The 18,072-nt window shown below is 46.3% G+C and overlaps 2 protein-coding genes across 3 annotated transcripts in view; one reads left to right on the forward strand and one right to left on the reverse strand.

The window, feature by feature from the left end:
• Positions 1–8,870, reverse strand: part of TNRC6A (trinucleotide repeat containing adaptor 6A) — a 38,018-nt gene extending 29,148 nt beyond the window's left edge. For both annotated transcript variants that reach the window (XM_083413944.1, XM_083413943.1), the window contains exons 1-2: positions 8,619–8,870; positions 6,665–6,712 (exon numbers count right to left, since the gene is read on the reverse strand). In XM_083413944.1, coding sequence (XP_083270070.1) covers positions 6,665–6,712; positions 8,619–8,623 — 53 coding nt within the window. In that variant the 5' untranslated portion in view covers positions 8,624–8,870. The remainder of the gene's footprint in view (positions 1–6,664; positions 6,713–8,618) is intronic.
• Positions 1–18,072, forward strand: part of ERN2 (endoplasmic reticulum to nucleus signaling 2) — a 269,302-nt gene that overhangs the window by 130,901 nt on the left and 120,329 nt on the right. The window lies entirely within an intron of this gene.

The raw sequence follows: 18,072 nt of genomic DNA on the forward strand, positions 1-18,072 counted from the left end.
CAGGCATGTATCCAAACATGTGTTTAAATGTTTTTAGCTGAACAGTTGATTTTAATTATATTTTATTTATATTTAATATACCTGTCTTTAACTGTCTTGTATTGATCATTAAATATTGGTCATACACCTCTTAGAGCAGGGGTGCCCAAACCTTTTTCAACGAGGACCAGATTTGATGAAGTGAACATGTGTGAGGGCCAACCAAAGTTGTTGAGCTTTTTTAAGGGTTTTACCCCAGGACATATACTGCCAAATTAGGCCCCCAAAATGGACTTTGCACATGCCTACTTTAGGAGAACCTTTTGTGCCCATGGAGTTTAAAGCAAGAGGCAGTGTTGGTCTTTTCTATTGAGATCCACTGTTCAGAGCAGCTGTGTGAGGCTGCTTTCCCGTCTCCCCTTAGGGATCTTGCCTGAAAAACGGATGGAGATGGACAAGCACATGCCTGTCTTGGAGGTTCTATTTACAGTCAAGCCATGTTTAACTTTTGTTAAATATTTAAAATAGCATGTCTTTTGCACCTCTAGAGAATGAATCACAGAAGAAAATCAAAGATGGGAGGGTAGCTTTTGGTAGGGAACAAAAGCCCAGCCCGTGATTTTACTGTCTTATCAAGAAGCCTATCACAAAGTGTCTGTCAAATGCTTTGCTGAAAGTGAGATATACTACAGGCATATCTCCATCTCTCTGCCTTGCTCGGATTTTAACTTGCACAATTTCAATCAGTTTGCCTTTGACTGCATATGGTCAAAATCTCACAAGTTTATTACACATAAGATGCAAAAATGTTGTACAAACTTTCCCCCTGTACACCTCTGAGCTCGCATTTTACCTTCGAATACCCTTTGTATGTTTAAGCACCCAGGCAGTCTGTTTACAAAGGCTCAACAGGCAATTTCATTCACAAACATAAAAGTGTCAAGCAGAAGCCAACCTTCCCAAGAATCAGTTACATTCGGTTTAAGAACAAAAGGGCAAATCAAAGAGCTGAAACAGACATCCGCCTGTGCTAGATTCCAGGCCTTAAGACAGCTGGCCTCACGCAAATTATGTGTCTTTTGCTTGGTACATTTATGGAATACCCATCTTAGAAATGCAACTAATGATTAGTTCAAAGCTTTGAGGTCAAGACGACAAAACCTTTAAGCAAACATTAATCACCTCTGGCTCAAGGACTCCCGCAAATCAGCAATGGAGCTGAACAAACTATGCATACACAGCCAACTCATTCACAGCACTCTTACTTTGGGGGCAAGTGAAGCGGAATATGAGACTTTTGGTCTGTATGACTTGCACTGAAAGTCAAGGTACCCAGAAGAAGGGAAGCTAGAAACTCTGCAAAAGTTATGGTCAAGCAGCAATGGCAATCAAGTTGGAAGGTGGGGTAAGCCATCATCTGAATAATAATAATAATAATAATAATAGTAATAGTAATAATAATAATAATAATGGCAGGAGGAGGTTGGCAGTGTTGCTCTTGACTCAAGCAGCATGCAAGCACTGGAAGGGGTTAAATGGAGCTGCTTGCACAGCCCCTTCTGACTCATCACAACTTCCAATGGTGAACCTCCAAATACTTGCAAGTCATTTATAGCATCCACTTAGGCCAAGACCTTGAAGGTTCCGGAACACTGCCTGTGCTGGTTGCTAGGGAGATAAGAAGGCCACCAAATCCACCTACACATCACTACCTGGCAACCCAGCTGACCTTGAGGCCTGTACTTCAATAAATTGGAAATATTAATTTATGTTGTTGCAATTTTGCTTGTTGACCTTATAACAGAATTGTCTGGTTGTTTATTGGTCCTGTTTATATGATTTTTTAACTTCTGCATGTTGTTTTTCTCTGTTTTTATTACGAAGAGTGGGGCTATAAATACTGTAAATAAACAATAAATATTTTAAATTATTTAATGAGAAGGATGGCACACCAACTGTTTGGGCAGCAGTCCTATAAGCAGACTAAGACCTGGCAGAGCAAGGCACAAATCCCCACCCAGCCATGAAGGCCACTGGGAGGCCTTGGGTCAGTCACAATTGCTCAGCCTAATCTACATCACAGGGATGTTGTGCGGAGGGGGAGAATGATGTGCTCCACCCTGAGCTCCTTGGAAGAGAGCTGGAACCTAAATGGGCAGTATACAACTAACAGTCCAGTCAGTGCAAGGGTGTACACTTGCCCAGATGGACTTTCCCTCTCTCCCCACATGCACCCTCTCCAAATCTACTAAAGAGTCTTGGGGAACCCCAGGAAAGATTCTGCAGGGGCGAGTGACATCCCAAGGCACAAACTGAAACTCTTGCACTGACAGAATGTGTTACTCAGAGCTACTTTGGATGCAACCCAAAATAAATCAGCTGTGGGTTGCAACCCCAACAGATCTCTGCACTAACTGCTGCAGGCCAAGTTTCCACTGTCCTGTAAACCTACCCCAGGCATTTCAGTCATTAGACGTGACTCTAGTAGCAGCTCCTAGACCATCAGATCACACAGGGCAGTAGGTTCCACAAGTCTGTTTCATTTTGCACGCTCAAGTCAATGTCAAAACAGCTCTTCTTTTTTTTATGTTTCACAGCTGTTTGGGATTTGTGTGTGCCCACATCCCTGCTGTGATTTGCTGAGATTTACAATTTCAAAAGGGTCAAAAGTAGGGTATAAATGATCTTAAGAAAGAAAACAGTGTGGAGGGTTTATGTCAGACAATCATATCCAATGGGGTTTCCATGTCAAGTTAGATGGTGCAGAAACATCTATTAAATTAATGGGAGGGGGGACAATTTCCTGAAGGTTCAATGAACAAGACAGTATTTTTGCCCCAGAGTACACAAGCACAATTGTTGAGCCACCACCTTAACGGCATATTTTGCCAAGGGAGTTCATTCAGATCCTTAAAGGAGGAAAATCATTAGTTTTCTCTGAAGCCAGTGTGCCTTCAGAGGGCATAACAAATGGCAAGAACTGACTAGAGCTGGGTGATATATCATCCAAAACCGCTTTCAAATTCACATCCCAATAACTGTTTCATAATATTTGAGCTGGCAATATATTGCAAATCACAATGTGTGTAAGGGCTAGGCGATATCTGGTTTTCAACATTGTGATAACTCACCAGCAAAACATTGTGCCACTGTTTGTGCTGCCGTTGCAAGGCCTCGCAGACTGCTACTGCTACTGCTGTCAGATCCTGGCACTGCCAAGAGGACTTGCAGGCCACCACTGATTTTACTGCCGCCACCGCCAGGCCTTGCAGGTTATCACTGCTACTGCTGACACATACCGCAATCATGGCAAGCTGTTTATGCCGCTGCTGCTTCCTAGCAGGCCTGCTGGCAGTGTGGCAGTCCCATATTATTTCTATTCACTATGACTCATCGCTGTACTTTGGATTGTCTGAACAGGACTATTTGGTAGCCAAACCCAAACCCAAAAGTCCTGTTGAGATGCATTTTGGCTTGCCTGCTGATGAAACTGAGTGTGGGATGATTGATAATATTGTCATTTATCCGTTTTAGACCCCTAAGTAGTAGCAGCTGCCAGGACATTGTCCTGTTCGCCTCTGCAAAGTTCCTTCCTTATTTCAGATATTGTGATATATCAAGATGTTTAACTGATATATTGCAACATTGAAAACAAGCTATCACCCAGCCTTAGATCTGACCACATGCTTAGAAACTCTGCTCAGAGTTTCATTAAGATTCCTGCCTGTCTATGATGAACCACTCCACAGAACGAGCAGTGCTGTAGGCAGCAGCAATTGGCTCAGGAAGGAGACTCAGACCATTATTGAACACTCTGAAGATTTGTTACAGAGCCCCCTTGCACGAGCTCCTAAGCTCTGGCCAGAGAGCTTATGTCACACACTCTAAACATCCTCACCACAAATGCAACATTTATTATACTGTTTTTATGCAGCAAGGTGCTGATTGCTTTAAAGAAACTTCGTGTCCTTTATTGAGTTTCACTTCTAAACCCCAATAGCGGTGTAGCAGCGGCAGGTTATGCTTTGATGGCATTAAGTTCTAATGCTAGTCAGCATTTCCTCTGTTGCAATTATTTATTTAGCACCAGAGATGCCAGGTTGGGTGATTTCAGTATAAGCAGTACCATTATTTCAAATTTACCCTAGCTGCACACGCGCACAGATTAGAGGGGTAAAAATGATACTGCAAATAAGCCACCCTCTGCCAGTGAGGTGTAAGGCCCCTGACCATTCATTTGCTTGATAGGAGTCCCATGCCACCCTATAAAAATTCTCCTGGAATTAAACACACTATCCTTCCACTGCCAGTTTCACTTTAAACACGCCTGCAGCAACAGATTTGACCAAGAAAACTACAGCTGTGTTCCCAATGACAAAGGCATCCTTGGAGAGTTCAGGGTTTTTACACTTGCTTCTCTACCTGCTTCACGCCAAGAATTGTGTGAGCAAAATCATTCAATAAAAATTATTTTTAAAAAAGAAAAGAATTGGGTGAGCAAAGTCCTTTGCATAAATGGGAGTTCTCAACTGTTTTCTTTTCTAGGACAGAAAAGGGGGCCCTTCCTTCCAAGGCGAATAGAGACGAGAAGGAATTGGGGAGTGGGGAGGACAGGGCCCTTTTTGGTAGCATTTGCAGATGAGTGTTTCAACTGGGAGCATGGTTTTCTTCAAAAGCAGAAGTACAAACACCTCCCTTGAAAGGGAGTACATATATTTCTTCTTATTTACTCCTCACCTGTGACAACGCAAGGTTGAATGCTTTCATTATAGCTCTTGTTCATTTTAATGCTGTTATTGTATATGGGCTTTATTGTTTTATTTTTGTGAACTTGGGAAACCTGGTGTCTCACTTAGCTGGTTTTGGGAAGGCAGCACCAAGAGCTGGGGTCAACTTTTGACCTCACCAACCCCTGCCCCACAACAGGGCGGTGTGCGGTCCACGGGTTCCATGTTGAAGTACATTTGTGGCCCACTTGGTATGAAAAGTTGGGCTGGCCTGGTGTAAGCCATACCAGACTAGATGGGCCCAGTGGCCTGACTTGGTCTAAGACTGCTTCCTATGTTTCTAAGAATTAAATGGCAATGTTCAGTAGATTAACAATAAACTACTCTTCTTGACCCTCTACTGATGTGCAGAACTATCACAATTACTATACATTAAAAAACCAAAACCAAGGCAAGATGTAGTAGCCTTGATTTCTGCTCTGCAAACTCAGTCAGGGTTTTTCAGGATGTCTTGTTTATAACTGTATAAAACTTGACAAGATACAGTTTTCATTTTTCAACATTTGGGTGTATGCTCGGGAGGCTGTTAAGAGCTGAAATGAGGTATACAGACATTTAAAATAATTAACTTCCTGTCTATTGGCTAAAACCACATTGTGGCCAGTTAAGGGGGAGGGCAGTTATCAAACACAGAGTGCGGCAAGGGGAGGGGGGTCTGGGTGGGGCTAGACATCACTATTTAACCATCTGTAGATGGCTTAACTGTAAATAGTGTATAAAAAAGAGAAATATGCAATACTTTTTAAAAAAAAAAAGTTAATAGGTGTATTTGTTTTCAAAAAAATTCAGAATGTAATTAAAATCAGTAGTTAAGTTAAAATTACTAAATAAAACACAGGTCAACTTTTAACATATTTCGGTAGGCATCCCTAATCAAAAGTGCTTTTAGTTTCTATTTAATGAAATGTATATACCACTCAAGCAGTTTACAAAATTATTAAGCAGTATACAATAATTATTTAAATCCTAAATAAAAAGGTAAAAACAATTAAAGACATATCAAAATAATTAAAAGCAAAAAAACCCCTAAAATTCATCAAGATCTACATAACTGGATAGGCTTACATATGCAGAAATGCTTTAAGCAAGCGCCCAAACGGGTGAGTGAAGGCGCCTGCTTGATATCAATAGGCAGGGAGTTCCAAAGTGTAGGTGCTGCCACACTAAAAGATCATTTCCTTACAAGTGCAGAAACAATACTATCTGACATATATGCGTAATGCAAGAAAACAGAAAGCACTTGAGCAGGTACATTTCAGGGTTTCGATCTGAGTGACCTGGGTTTGCAGTGCACTGCTCATTCTCAATTGCCTAGCTGCACTACGGGAATAGTGGTCTACCTCTTTGCAAAGATAAAGGAGGAGCATAAAAGTACTGAAAAATTATTTGGTCGGATATTTACCCCCCATTCCCACTCCAAACTCTTAAGCTAATTCCAAAGTTTCTATTACTACTGTAGTAATGGGAAGTTTCAAATTTCCCTGGCTATTAGCAAGCAGCTACTTCTCACACTCCTTAATACAGCACACAGAAAGGAACAAATGTTTATTTCACAAGATGCGGCTTGTGTTGAGTTCAAGGCCAGCGATGATTTCCAGCCAATAAAAATCCATTTGGCTATGCAAGGATGAAAAACACACACAGCAAACAAACCCTGCATTCATTTTTTGCTCTTGCTTGCTTCTGGCAACAGTTTAAATGTAGCAAAAGAAAATATGTTCGGCAAGATATTTAAAGGAGCGGAGGACGCCGCTTCACAAAGGACCCCTCTGCTCAATTACTTTTTATAAGGAAGTTTCACCACATTTCTTTAAAACAAATCATGCAAACTGTCAATTGTCTAAGCTCCCAATTCCTACATGCCCTTCAGTTCATTCTCTCTTTTATTTCTGACTTACCTGCTTAGTTTTCTTTCGACTTCTTTGGTAGCTTTAGCTTCCAACACTCTGAAAAAGAACACACATATCCCCATCAAGAAAACAAGCCTAGGCAATAACAAATCAGAGGTACAAATACAGGCATACTTGTCTGTCCAATGATTTAAAGGATTGTTTTTATTGTGCACAGTTAAATGAGAAATGAATATGCAATGAATAAATACACATATGCACAGGCTGGTTGAGAAAAGCAGTGAACACGAACACACACGTTGGTGCAGGAGAAGCAAGAGTTCAGCAGCTGAAAACCTTCATCAGTCCCGTTCTGAGCACAACATGTATTTCTGGCACCAACAGGAAGACAGCCATGTCAACCGCTTGCAAGAAAACCCAAGGAAAGAGCTTTGTGGCACCTTCAAAACCAACACATTTAAAACTGCTGTTGTAGGCAACGACCCATTTAATCAGATGCACTAATGTGAAGGTGCAGGTGAAAGATAAGTGAGGCCCGCAAAAGCAGCTAACAGGATAGACTCAGATAGCACCAGAGACAAAGCTGGAATGCATTGAGAAGCCCTGTCCCAAAGAAGCTAGAACTATACAGCTCAGCACCAGCTTGTAAGATTAGCAAACAGAAAGTCTATTAATAATATAGCTTCAGAACAGAAATTGCTATTGCTTGATGTGCTCCACAAGAACATTCACTGCATGTAGGGTATACCATACTTGCAACACTCAGCCCTAGGTGGGACTGAGGCCTAGGCACCAAACATTGAACCACAACATTAAGTGCTCTCAATATGTCCAAAAGGGATTCGAATCTATGGCTGAGTTGGAAACATGCTGTAACAACTTCCCACCCTCTGGGCTCAGAGCAAAGAAATTATAGGAGGTGGATTAACGGTTCAGCTAGATTCTACCTGCAACAGAACATGGTGATGTACTTACTTGTATTAGCTGTTTTGCTAAAGATGCAGCTGCTATTGTATACAAATGTGTGCCCAACAAATGGATGGGGTGGCATTTTCATACCTCACCAGTGTTCATTCAATTAAAATAAAGGGGGGGGGGTGTTTCAGAACATAAGTGAATGGTGCTGGCAGCTAAAGAGGTAAAAGCTCAGCAACTTCTACTCTATGGAGGCCCTTCAACGCTGCTCACCCTGCAGGGATCTACAGAGGGCATCCTAAGGGTACAGCCACTGCCAGGCCAACAGGGTGGCACAGACTTTTCTGCTATTTATTACAACAGGGGCACCCCTCCTCTCCATCTAAGAATGCACCCTAGGGAGCTCGACTGAAAGCACCTCCTCTGCCCATGCACCCCTTTAGTTCTACTTAGCTATTTTTTGGGTGGGGGAGGCATCCTTTTCTTTCCTTCCATCTGGGCAAATCTGGGGCTAGCAGGCTGCATACCAGCATCATTACAAGTATTTCTCATTTGGCATAAAGGCCCCCACCGCCTCCTGTCTGCAATGAGCGCAGGATGGGTGGACGGCTGCCTGCGCCGCACTCCTCCTCCTCCTCTCGCGCCATCCTCTGCTGCGGGCCGGCGCGGGGGGGGGGGCAAGCGAAATTTCCGCTTCCTCGCAGGGGCCCCCTTTCACGCTTTCTTGCATTTGCAGCTGAAGTAAACAGAAGAGGAGGAGACTCTCTCTTTCGCTCTTCCCTCTCTTCCCCCCGGGCGCCATGCACCGCTTTGCAGCCTCCCCGGGGCGAAGGCGCACGCAAAGCGCGGGCACGGGGCGGCGGGGCGCGCATTTCTCTCTCGGGCAGCTCTGTGCAAGGCGGAGCGCTGGCGCAGCAGCAAAATGGGGGGGGGCAGGGCCGGCCCTCGCGCGCCATGTTTAGTGAGGGGCTTTTTTTTTTTTTTAAGGTGCTGGGGAAATATATCTGAGAGGAAAATTTTGTCCCGGCTGCACCTTGTCCTGCAAACGACACCCCCCCTAACCCGGACCATGGCGCCCCCTCCTTACCGCATGTGCTTTGGGGGGGCGGCGGGGGTGTCGCCTGCTCCGCCTCTTATTCCCGGCGCCCCGGCCTGGGGGTCCCCGGCAGGGTGGCCTTGGCTGCCTCCTGCTGCTGCTGCTCCACCCGGGTCGGCCGCCTCCGCCTCCGCCTCTTCTTCTTCTCCCCCCTCCCAGCCGCCGCCATTTCCAGCCTCCCTCACGGAGGAGACTCCCCAGCAGCCCCGTCGCCGCCACGCCCCGGAAGCGGACGCCCCGCCTCCCCCCGTCGGCGAGAAGCACTTCCGGCGGGGCTCCCGTCGCCGCCAACATGGCGCCCTAGCAACGGGCGGGAGAGGGAGGGAGGGAGGTCGAATTGGCGCGGCGGAACCGCCGTGGAACGAAGTGTTAGAAAAAATGTGGTGGAAGAAGGGGCAAAAAGTCCTCTCCGTGGATGTAGGGGAGCGGCTTATTCATCAGCTCAGTTGCTGCATTTATTATAGCGCGCCTCTTTTCCTCTAAGGAGCGCTAGGTGGCGCACACGCTCCCCCTCCCCGCACTCCATTTTATTCACACAGCGACCCTGCGAGGTAGGCTTGGGTCCATCTCGCTCAATATTGCCTACACCAGCCACGTCTAACGGGTAGAAAGCTCAACAGCCCTGCACCTCCAAAAAGCGGGGCTTCTCTCCTTCCTAAAAAAAGCTCAACAACCTTGACCTGAGCCCCCCAAAAGGGGGTAGATCACTGGCAGTTTTTAACTCTGTGCGTAGATCGCAGTGTCTTGGGTGTTGGCCACCCCTGGCCTACACGGACTGGCAGCGGCTCTCCAGGGTTTCAGGCAGGAATCTCTCTCCCAGCCCTAACTGGCGATGCCTCGGGAGACAGAGCCCGAGACCTTCTGCATTCAAAGCACGTGTTCTACCCTTGAACAATGGCCCTTCCCTGGTAATGTGGCCTTCCTCCCATCTCCCATAGATGTCCCTTTAACGCCACAGTTGTGCTCTTTTAGCTGTCTCAGCCCCCTACCCCACCCTCCGCAGCTTGTGGCTGTGCCTTCAGTATTTCACTTTTTATAACCTCCCTCCCTCTTTTAATGTGTACCAATGGCATCCTACCCAACTGTTGCTTGAGCTGTGTGAACTTGGCCTTCCATGGTGTACACTTGACTATGTCTTTCTATCACAAATCCCAAGATGACACGGTCACTTTCCCTCGAGGTTCCTGCCACTCCTTCGGTCAGTTCTTCCCTGTTGGTCAAGGTTAGGTCAAGGGTAGCAACTCCCCTTCCCCCCCCTCCTTCACCAAGAGAATAAGAGATGGCACCTCTGGATAAGTTAAGCTGACTCTCTGCTGCCTGCCCCATTAATGAGCTACTCTTGCCCATAAGCCTGCCAGAGATATGGCATCTTATCAGCATTTCTCTCATGTCTCTCTGATGCTTTGCTTCTAACAACTTAAGGAGTTGATGTTTTTCGTGCTGTTCAGAAATACAATTGATGATCTGAGCAATTACAACTGTTCAGTGTAATCAGCCTTGTCATTGTTTATATCAGCCTTCACGATCCTGATGTCCTCCAGATGTTTTAGACTACAACTCCCATCAGCCCCAGCCAGTCTCAGAATGTGTTTTAGCCCTGCAGCTGTCCTGTGAAAGTTATGAGGTTGGGCTATGAGAGACAGGGAGAGAAATAGAGAAACTATTTTGCCCAAGGTTTGTCAGTGAGCTTCATAGCCTAGGAGGGATTTCTGCTGGCAGTGGGTTTCCCTTATCTGAGACCAAGGGTTCCTCCAGATTTCCTGTTTACTGAGCACTCATCTTGATTTGCTTATAGAAAGCTTATGCAGAAGTTACATGATGACCAGTCTTTATTGAGCATCCACTCTGATTTATTTATGGGACAGTTATACAACAATGAGCATTTGTCCTGATTTTCTTGTCACTTTTCCAAACTGCAAAAAGTTCATTTTTAAATTTGTTTTGCTAGGGCAACAGAACACTTTAATCTCCTTTAATTGCACAAGCCTAAAATTCCGGTATGCACTTTGAACCCTCCTCCAAGTTAGTGACAGGCTGGAGGCATCCCAACAACTGAGCTGTCCTTGAGTTCCTTTGCAAGCTGTTAACAGGTCATGATCTGGATCTGACATTAGATCCCTTTGAAATCAATATGACTTAAATTAATTCATTACTATATTTGCTCATTGATTTCAGTGAAGCATAAGTTCAATAACAGCCTGGATAAAAGAATCTATTAAAGAATAACCACAATATGAGGCCACCAGTCAAATGTGTATTCCTCAGCCTATCTATCTCCAGTTACAACTCTGCTCTTATGCTCCTCAGTCAGAGAGATCACATAATTCCTGCCATCACCAGCTTGATTTATTTTGAGTCAAGGCACAAAAGCAGCATTTAAATACAAAAGACTCGCAGGATTCACTGAACACTTGAAGCATAACAATCAAAGCATTGCCCCCCCTTCCTTTATCTTCCTGGGTCTGCAATTTGTAGTCAAGGCTTCTGAGAAAACATCAGTAGGGGAAAATCAAGGGAATGGGGTGAATTTCCTGTGGCCTTTGTCTAGCATCTTAAGGAGAGGAGAATGGAAAAACCATGAGCAAACCGATAGTTTTTGGAAACATATTTGATTTGTGTCTAAATTAGTTGTATGGCAACGAGTCCTTGATGCACAACACAGTGGGCGTAATTTTAACATGAGGTTCGTGTTGCCCCTGATCCATTCAGAGAATGTTCAAATTGGAGTCCAGCGGGTGATTCATCGTGTACACCAAATCCTGCCCATATTTGGCTGGGGCCAAGAAGAGAAAGCTGAAGAAAGCACGGGCAATGAATTGAAGCCTGGCCCTCGATCCTGGAGTCAGTCTCTTTCTCAGAAAAGAGAAGAAGCAGAATATCATGCCAGTCCTTTGATTAAACTAATCTTAGTTGAGTTCTGTGAACTCAGGAGTCAATCCCACTACTTCTGAGCGATGCTTCTGGTTGAGTCAGTCTGGGTCTGGCTGTGCACCTATTTATTTTTTGAGCTGCGGTCAAAACAGCTGCTGAAGCAAAACAAAAAAATGAAGCCAAGCCTGGGAAGAACCTGTGGGTTTCTGGTTCATCTCCAGCCTGACCACCATTGCACAGGAGAAGAGCCCAAGTAGGGCTGATGAAATGAGAATGGGATCCTTCCCTTTTATGGGCCAAACTCCAGGTGATGTGGGGGGCTGAAAGCAGGAGGAGAGGGCTGGAGCCCCCCCCCACTGTTTAACCCTTTCCCTGTCTACTGTTAAAAAGGTAAAGGGACCCCTGACCATTAGGTCCAGTCGTGGCCGACTCTGGGGTTGTGGTGCTCATCTCGCTTTATTGGCCGAAGGAGCTGGCGTACAGCTTCCGGGTCATGTGGCCAGCATGACTAAGCCGCTTCTGGCGAACCAGAGCAGTGCATGGAAAAGCCGTTTACCTTCCCGCCAGAGTGGTACCTATTTATCTACTTGCACTTTGACGTGCTTTCGAACTGCTAGGTTGGCAGAAGCAGGGACCGAGCAACGGGAGCTCACCCCGTCGCGGGGATTTGAACCGCTAGCCTTTTGATCGGCATGTCCTAGGCTCGGTGATCGACTGTTAATCAAATCAAAATTGCTTTTCTCCCCAATTGGGGAAAAGGCACAGGGTCGGGTGGGGGGAGCAGCTGGGAGGGCCAGTATTGAGTGGGCAAAAGGGATAGGGTTAAGTAGCCCTGCTCCCACCATAAAGACCTAAGAGGAGGCTGCTGGATTAGGCCAATGGCCCAAGTAGTTCAGCATCCTGTTCTCACAGTTGCTGGTCAGAAGCTTGTGGGAAGCCTACAAGCTGGAGATGAGGGCAATGCTCTACTCTCAATTTCATACTCTCTCCATGCATAGCCAGGCCCTCCCATTTCCTGCAGTGTTTGTGAGGACACAGCCACACACAAAAACACATTTCTCCAAATTAGTGACATGCACTACCTTTGGAGAGCTGTTTCTCCAAAAACACAGATTTTATCCAGATATAACGGATGGATTCATTCAGCCTTCCCCAAGCTGGTGCCCCCAGAGGCTTTGGACGATAACTCTTGATGAGGCTCGCAATCCGAAACATGAATGGGCACCAGCTTAGGGAAGGCTGGGTTGATCAATTAAAATTCATAGGATTAATCAACTAGGTTTCCCTTAACCAGGCAGCTGCCTTGTCTAGGTGATATTCCCAGGCTGCAGGTGAGGTGTGTGTGCATGTGGTTCTGCTCTCCCCCCCCCCCGCAATGTCCAGCCTCCTCCTCTCTGCTGCTCCTGTCCACTCCTGACTAGCCATTTTGCCCATAAAAACAAAGGCTGCTTTTGAAATGGATGCCTGGCCTGGCAACTTGCCAACCTGTAATAGGAGACAAAGGAGCAGAATACAAATGGGGGGGAGTTGGGAAGCACAGGCAAGAAGCACCGCAGAAGGGAATGCAGGTTGCCATGGAGACCAAGGCGGCCCAGCCGGCAGTGGGGGGGGGGGTTGAGAAGGAGGAGGAGGAGAACCTGTGTGCTCCAGTTGGGCTCAGCACCACCATCTGCAAGCGGAGGAATGTTGGCACGGAGCCCAAGTATAGCACTGGCGGCTGTTTGAGGAGGATGGGCACCCAGAATGGCCGCCCAGGGGAGGGTGTCCTGTTGACCATCATGGCAGATGGTAGAACCTCCATGTACAGGGGCAGCCTACCACCCAGAAGCATTTGCCGAGCACAAACGAGGGGAATGGTGATCAGTGTTGTGCCCTCCACATGGGCTTCCCCCAAAAGCTTCTGCTGTTGGGAACAGGATACAAGGGGCTGGATGGACCTTGACCTGATCTAGCAACCTGGTTCTTACTTTCAAAGAATTGTGGAGTTGGAAGGGACCCCAATGTTCATTTTGTGCAGCCCCGTACAATGCAGGAACCAAGAACCCCTGGCAGATGGCCACCCAACCTCTCTTTAAAAACCTCCAACGAAGGAGAGTCCACCCACCTTCTGTGGACATCCATTCCAGAGTCTTACCATCAGAAAGTTATTTCTAATGTTTAATCATTCACTTCGGTGCTAGGCAGGAGCTTACAAACTGGCCTTGTTATTCATGCATGACTAATTTATCTTATTTTAATGAACATTAAAGTAGCCGGAATTCATCCGTTTCTCTCTTTGTGGGAAAGGGGGGGAAAGAAAACGAAGCAGAGGGGAAACGCAGCATGGAAGGAAGGAAAGTCTCTGAAATCTATCTGTAGCTCTTCCATAGGCTTTTATCAGAAATGAGATCCCTTTTCTTGGAACAAAATAATAGTTATGTGCCTCATTCAAGGGCTGCCTCTTTGCACATTCCTCTTGTCCCCCCCACCCTCTACATTCCCCTCAGGGGTCAGATTCACTGACATAGAATATAGTTACTCCTCTCTCTGTGTGTCTCAACCTCTTTTCAACTTTCCACACCACCACTTCTCAAAACAAGACACAGTTCCCCCTTTGCTTAAGACAAATTTTGAACAGAAGGCGCACTTCAAATTTTGAGGAGTACTGTGGGTGCCAGTCACAAAATGGCTGCCATGGTGCTCCCCACCCAACCTCTGGGCAAACTCATGCTTACCATAGGGAAGCCAGCCATATTAAGTTGGTCCTGTGAAGATATAGCTGTTAAGGGCGTAAGAACCCTATTTCCGCCCAATGACAACTCTAGCACATGGACATAAGGAGAGTCAGCTGGTTCAGGCCAAAGGGGGTGTGTGTGTGTGCATCTAGTCCAGCATCTGTTTCTCACTGTGGCCAAATGTCCCTTTGAACCTAGGAATCTAGATAGACTGCCTCTGGACCTGGAGGTTTTACAGCAAGGGTCCTGTAGCTGGATCAGGCCACAGCGGGCCCATCTAGTCCAGCATCCTATTCTCACAGGGGCCAACCAGGTGCCTGCGGGAAGCCAGCAAGCAGCACCCTGGTACAAGAGCCCTCTCCCCTCTTGTGTTTCCCAGCAACTGGTATTCAGAGTCATCCTGCTTAAAGCAAAGCCTAGGCTGCCAACCTGTGCTCACTTACTGGAAGTTAGATGCATTAAATACAAAGAGACTTACTTCTGAGTAGACACATGTGCTAGTTGTACTGCAAGTTAATTCTTTTTTCTTTAGAAGTAAATTCTTACTGAGTACTTGGTGTTGGGTCCTGCACAACAAGAGACATGCCTCAGCCACTTCCCAAAGCTTTCTCGTTTTGCATTTTGGATTTTTAAACACCCACATGTACTTATTCTGTAATAGGATTTGCAGAAAGTAACTCCTAGGTGTTACCCGATCTCAGACAAACCCACCTGGTTGTCGGGGGGCGTGGGGGCGTGGAAGGAATGGCAAACTATGGAGCGTCCGAGAACTTCGTGGAAATAAGACAGCGGATTGTAGCCAGCAGTTGCTCAGAGTAGACGCATTGAAATGAATGGGCCTGAGTCAGTCATGTTTATTAGTTTCCATGGGTCTTCTCAGTGCTGGGATAGCTCAGTTGGTAGAGCATGAGGCTCTTTATCTCAGGGTCATGGGTTTGAGCCCCTGTTGGGCAAAAGATTCCTGCATTGCAGGGGGTTAGACTAGATGGCCCTTCATGGTCCCTTCCAACTCAACAATTCTTCCACAACCTCTTAGCTGCAGACGCTGGGGACTGAACCGTTTGCAAATGGCACAAAATATGGCTGCTGCAACTACTGCTGCAATGAGACTCCCAGACAACAGCCCAAAGGGGAATGTGGCTCTTGGGCCCCCAAAATTTAGACACCTCTATCTATACTCTCCACAAATCCTGTCAAATAATTCCATAGTATTGTGATTCTTGCATCACAGGGGGTTGGACTAGATTAGGGCTACCAGACGTCCCCGGGTTTGCAAATCTGTCCCCGGACAAATTCCCGTCCCCGGAATGTCCCCAGATTTGCAAATCTGTCCCCGGGAAACATGGCAGCGGCAGCCTCAGCAGCCCGGAGCCAGCCTGGTAGCGCAGTTGGCTCTGGCTGGCTTCAGGAGCTGCTTGCTGCTCTCTGCTGTGGCGCGCACCATTTTTCCTGCACCACGGCAGCAAGCAGCTCCTGAAGCCAGCCAGAGCCAACTGCGCTACCAGGCTGGCCCCTCCTCGGCCACTCGCCAGTGACTCTGAAGCCTCCCCTCATCTGTCAAAACAAAAGGGGAAGGGGGAAGGAGATCGGGGAAGGCTCAGGAGTCACAGGTGCGCGGTGCGCCGTTGCCCAGTTTTTTAAAAAACTCTGCGCATTTATGTTTCACAGGGTGCGAAAGAAGGGCTTTGCACCTTTATACAATATGCATATATGCTTGGGCCCAGGGTCTTTTGCCTCACCATCCCCACTACTGACTCCCTGTTGCTACTCAGCTTCAAAAACAAAAAAACAAACTGTGTCCCCAGATTCATTGAAAAAAAAATCTGCTAACCATAGACTAGATGTACCTTTGGGCCCCTTCCAAATTCTACAGTTCTGTGATTCCATGTTGAATGGCCACCTCCTGCTGCAGTCGGAGGTGAAGCTGTTGTGGTGGCAAACTCCAGGAACTTTTATGCAACTGGTGAAGGTGTACCCATATGCCCCACTGTAAACCCGGACAGCCGCTCTCTAAGCACAGATGAGTGCAGCGCCTGAAGCAGCAACATGTAGAAGAAAATGATTTTTTTAAAAAAAATTTTTTTACAGAAGAGCCATACATGCATACACAACACAGGAAAACTGGAGCTTATGTGCAAGCAAAAAGGAGGTGTTTTGCTTCCTCCTGCAGGCAGGGACTAGACACTGCAGGATGGAATTGAGCGGGGAATCTCTGCCATTTCCCCATCCATCCCAAAACATGTAACATGTAACAATAATGTGATTATTCAGCGATGGTGGGAAACACTCTGTGCACACCCAGTGCACTTCACATGTTCCAGAGCTGGTCTGTCATCCCCTCAATTAGCTCAGAAGCAAATTGGGGGCGCCCCAAATAAAAAGGGGTTCCTTCATGCACCTCTCCCTTCCCAGCACAGACTCTCTCTAATTTATTGAATATGATTTTCAAGATAGGGTGCCCAAAATTCACACAGTGCTCCTCATTATTGTCTTCTGGAAAGAAAGAGGCATGGTGGCTACAGAGCTGTCCTGCTTCTTACTTGGACCTCCTCTAGAGGACATGTTTATTCCCCATCTATCCTGATTTGTTTGCAGAATGGCTGGATGAGAATGAGCAGCAGTTGTCCTGCATCCTGACTGGCGCTTGTGAGATGTTTATATGTCTTCCTGTTAACCGTTTGTTCATTTTCTATGTGTTTCTCCATCACTTTTTTCCAAAACCATAGTTTTTATTTTATTTTTCAAGTAGATTTGTTGCGCGAGGGCAACAGAGTGCTTTAATAATCCACTTTAACTGTGCAAACCTAAGATTATGGTAGGTGCTTGAATCCCTACTGAAAAAACAGTGGCAGTCAGGGGACACCCAGAATCTCAGCTACAGATCATGGATCTTACTTGGAGATCCATACAAACAGCTTACCAGAAGGTTCTCAGATGATTCCCTAGGTGTCTGCGAGTCCACACATGTACATCCCATAATTAATCATATAAACCTATGGAACATAGGAAACTGCTGTACACCAAGTCAGGCCAACAGTCCATCTAGCTCAGTGTTGTCTGCACTGACTGGCAGCAGCTCTCCAGGTTTTCAGGCAGAAACTCTTCCCCAGTCTTACCGGGAGATGCCAACAATTGAATTTGGGGGCTTCTGCATGCAGGGCAGATGCTCCACCAACCACCGAGCTTCTCCAGATATAGCAGTCTAATGAATCATATGTGGTACCTTGTTAGCTTGACAAATTGCACTGTGTGAGAATGTGGGCATGTCGACCTGTTCTCCAGATTAAGATCCATTAGGTCCTTTGCACAAAATTGTATCTCCAGAATGGGGGTGGTGAGAAAGACAGTTAAGCAAAAGCAAACTTGAGCAGGATTCCTGCCTTGCCTGTTTCCCTAGTCATCTGACTGCATCCCTGGACTTTTCAAACATTTATGAATGGGGATGAACGATGGTCAGTGACGATGAATGAAAACAAGTTGCAGCTTGGAGATCGTCCAAAGTTCTTGAGCTTTTTTTTGGAAGATAGCCCTATCCAAACCAGGCCCTCCAGCCACCGTGCCACCCAGTGTGCCCCACCCCCACCTTCCTATGCTACTGATTGAGCATGAAAGCGCACCATGTGCTTAAACCACATTTATAGCACATTGTCCCACCCTGACAAACGGCCATACAACCTTTGCTTAAAAACCTCCAAAGGAGAGTCCACCGCCTTCCAAGGGAGTCCTTTACACTGTCAAACAGCTCTTGTCATCAGACAGTTCTTCCTAACATTTAGTCAGAATCTCTTTTTTTTTTATCACTTGAATCCATTGATTCAGGTCTTACCCTCTGGAGCAGCAGAAAACAAACTTGTTCCATC

The sequence above is a fragment of the Podarcis tiliguerta genome (assembly GCF_965153285.1).
Source record: "Podarcis tiliguerta genome assembly, chromosome: 14".
Taxonomy (NCBI): domain Eukaryota; kingdom Metazoa; phylum Chordata; class Lepidosauria; order Squamata; family Lacertidae; genus Podarcis; species Podarcis tiliguerta.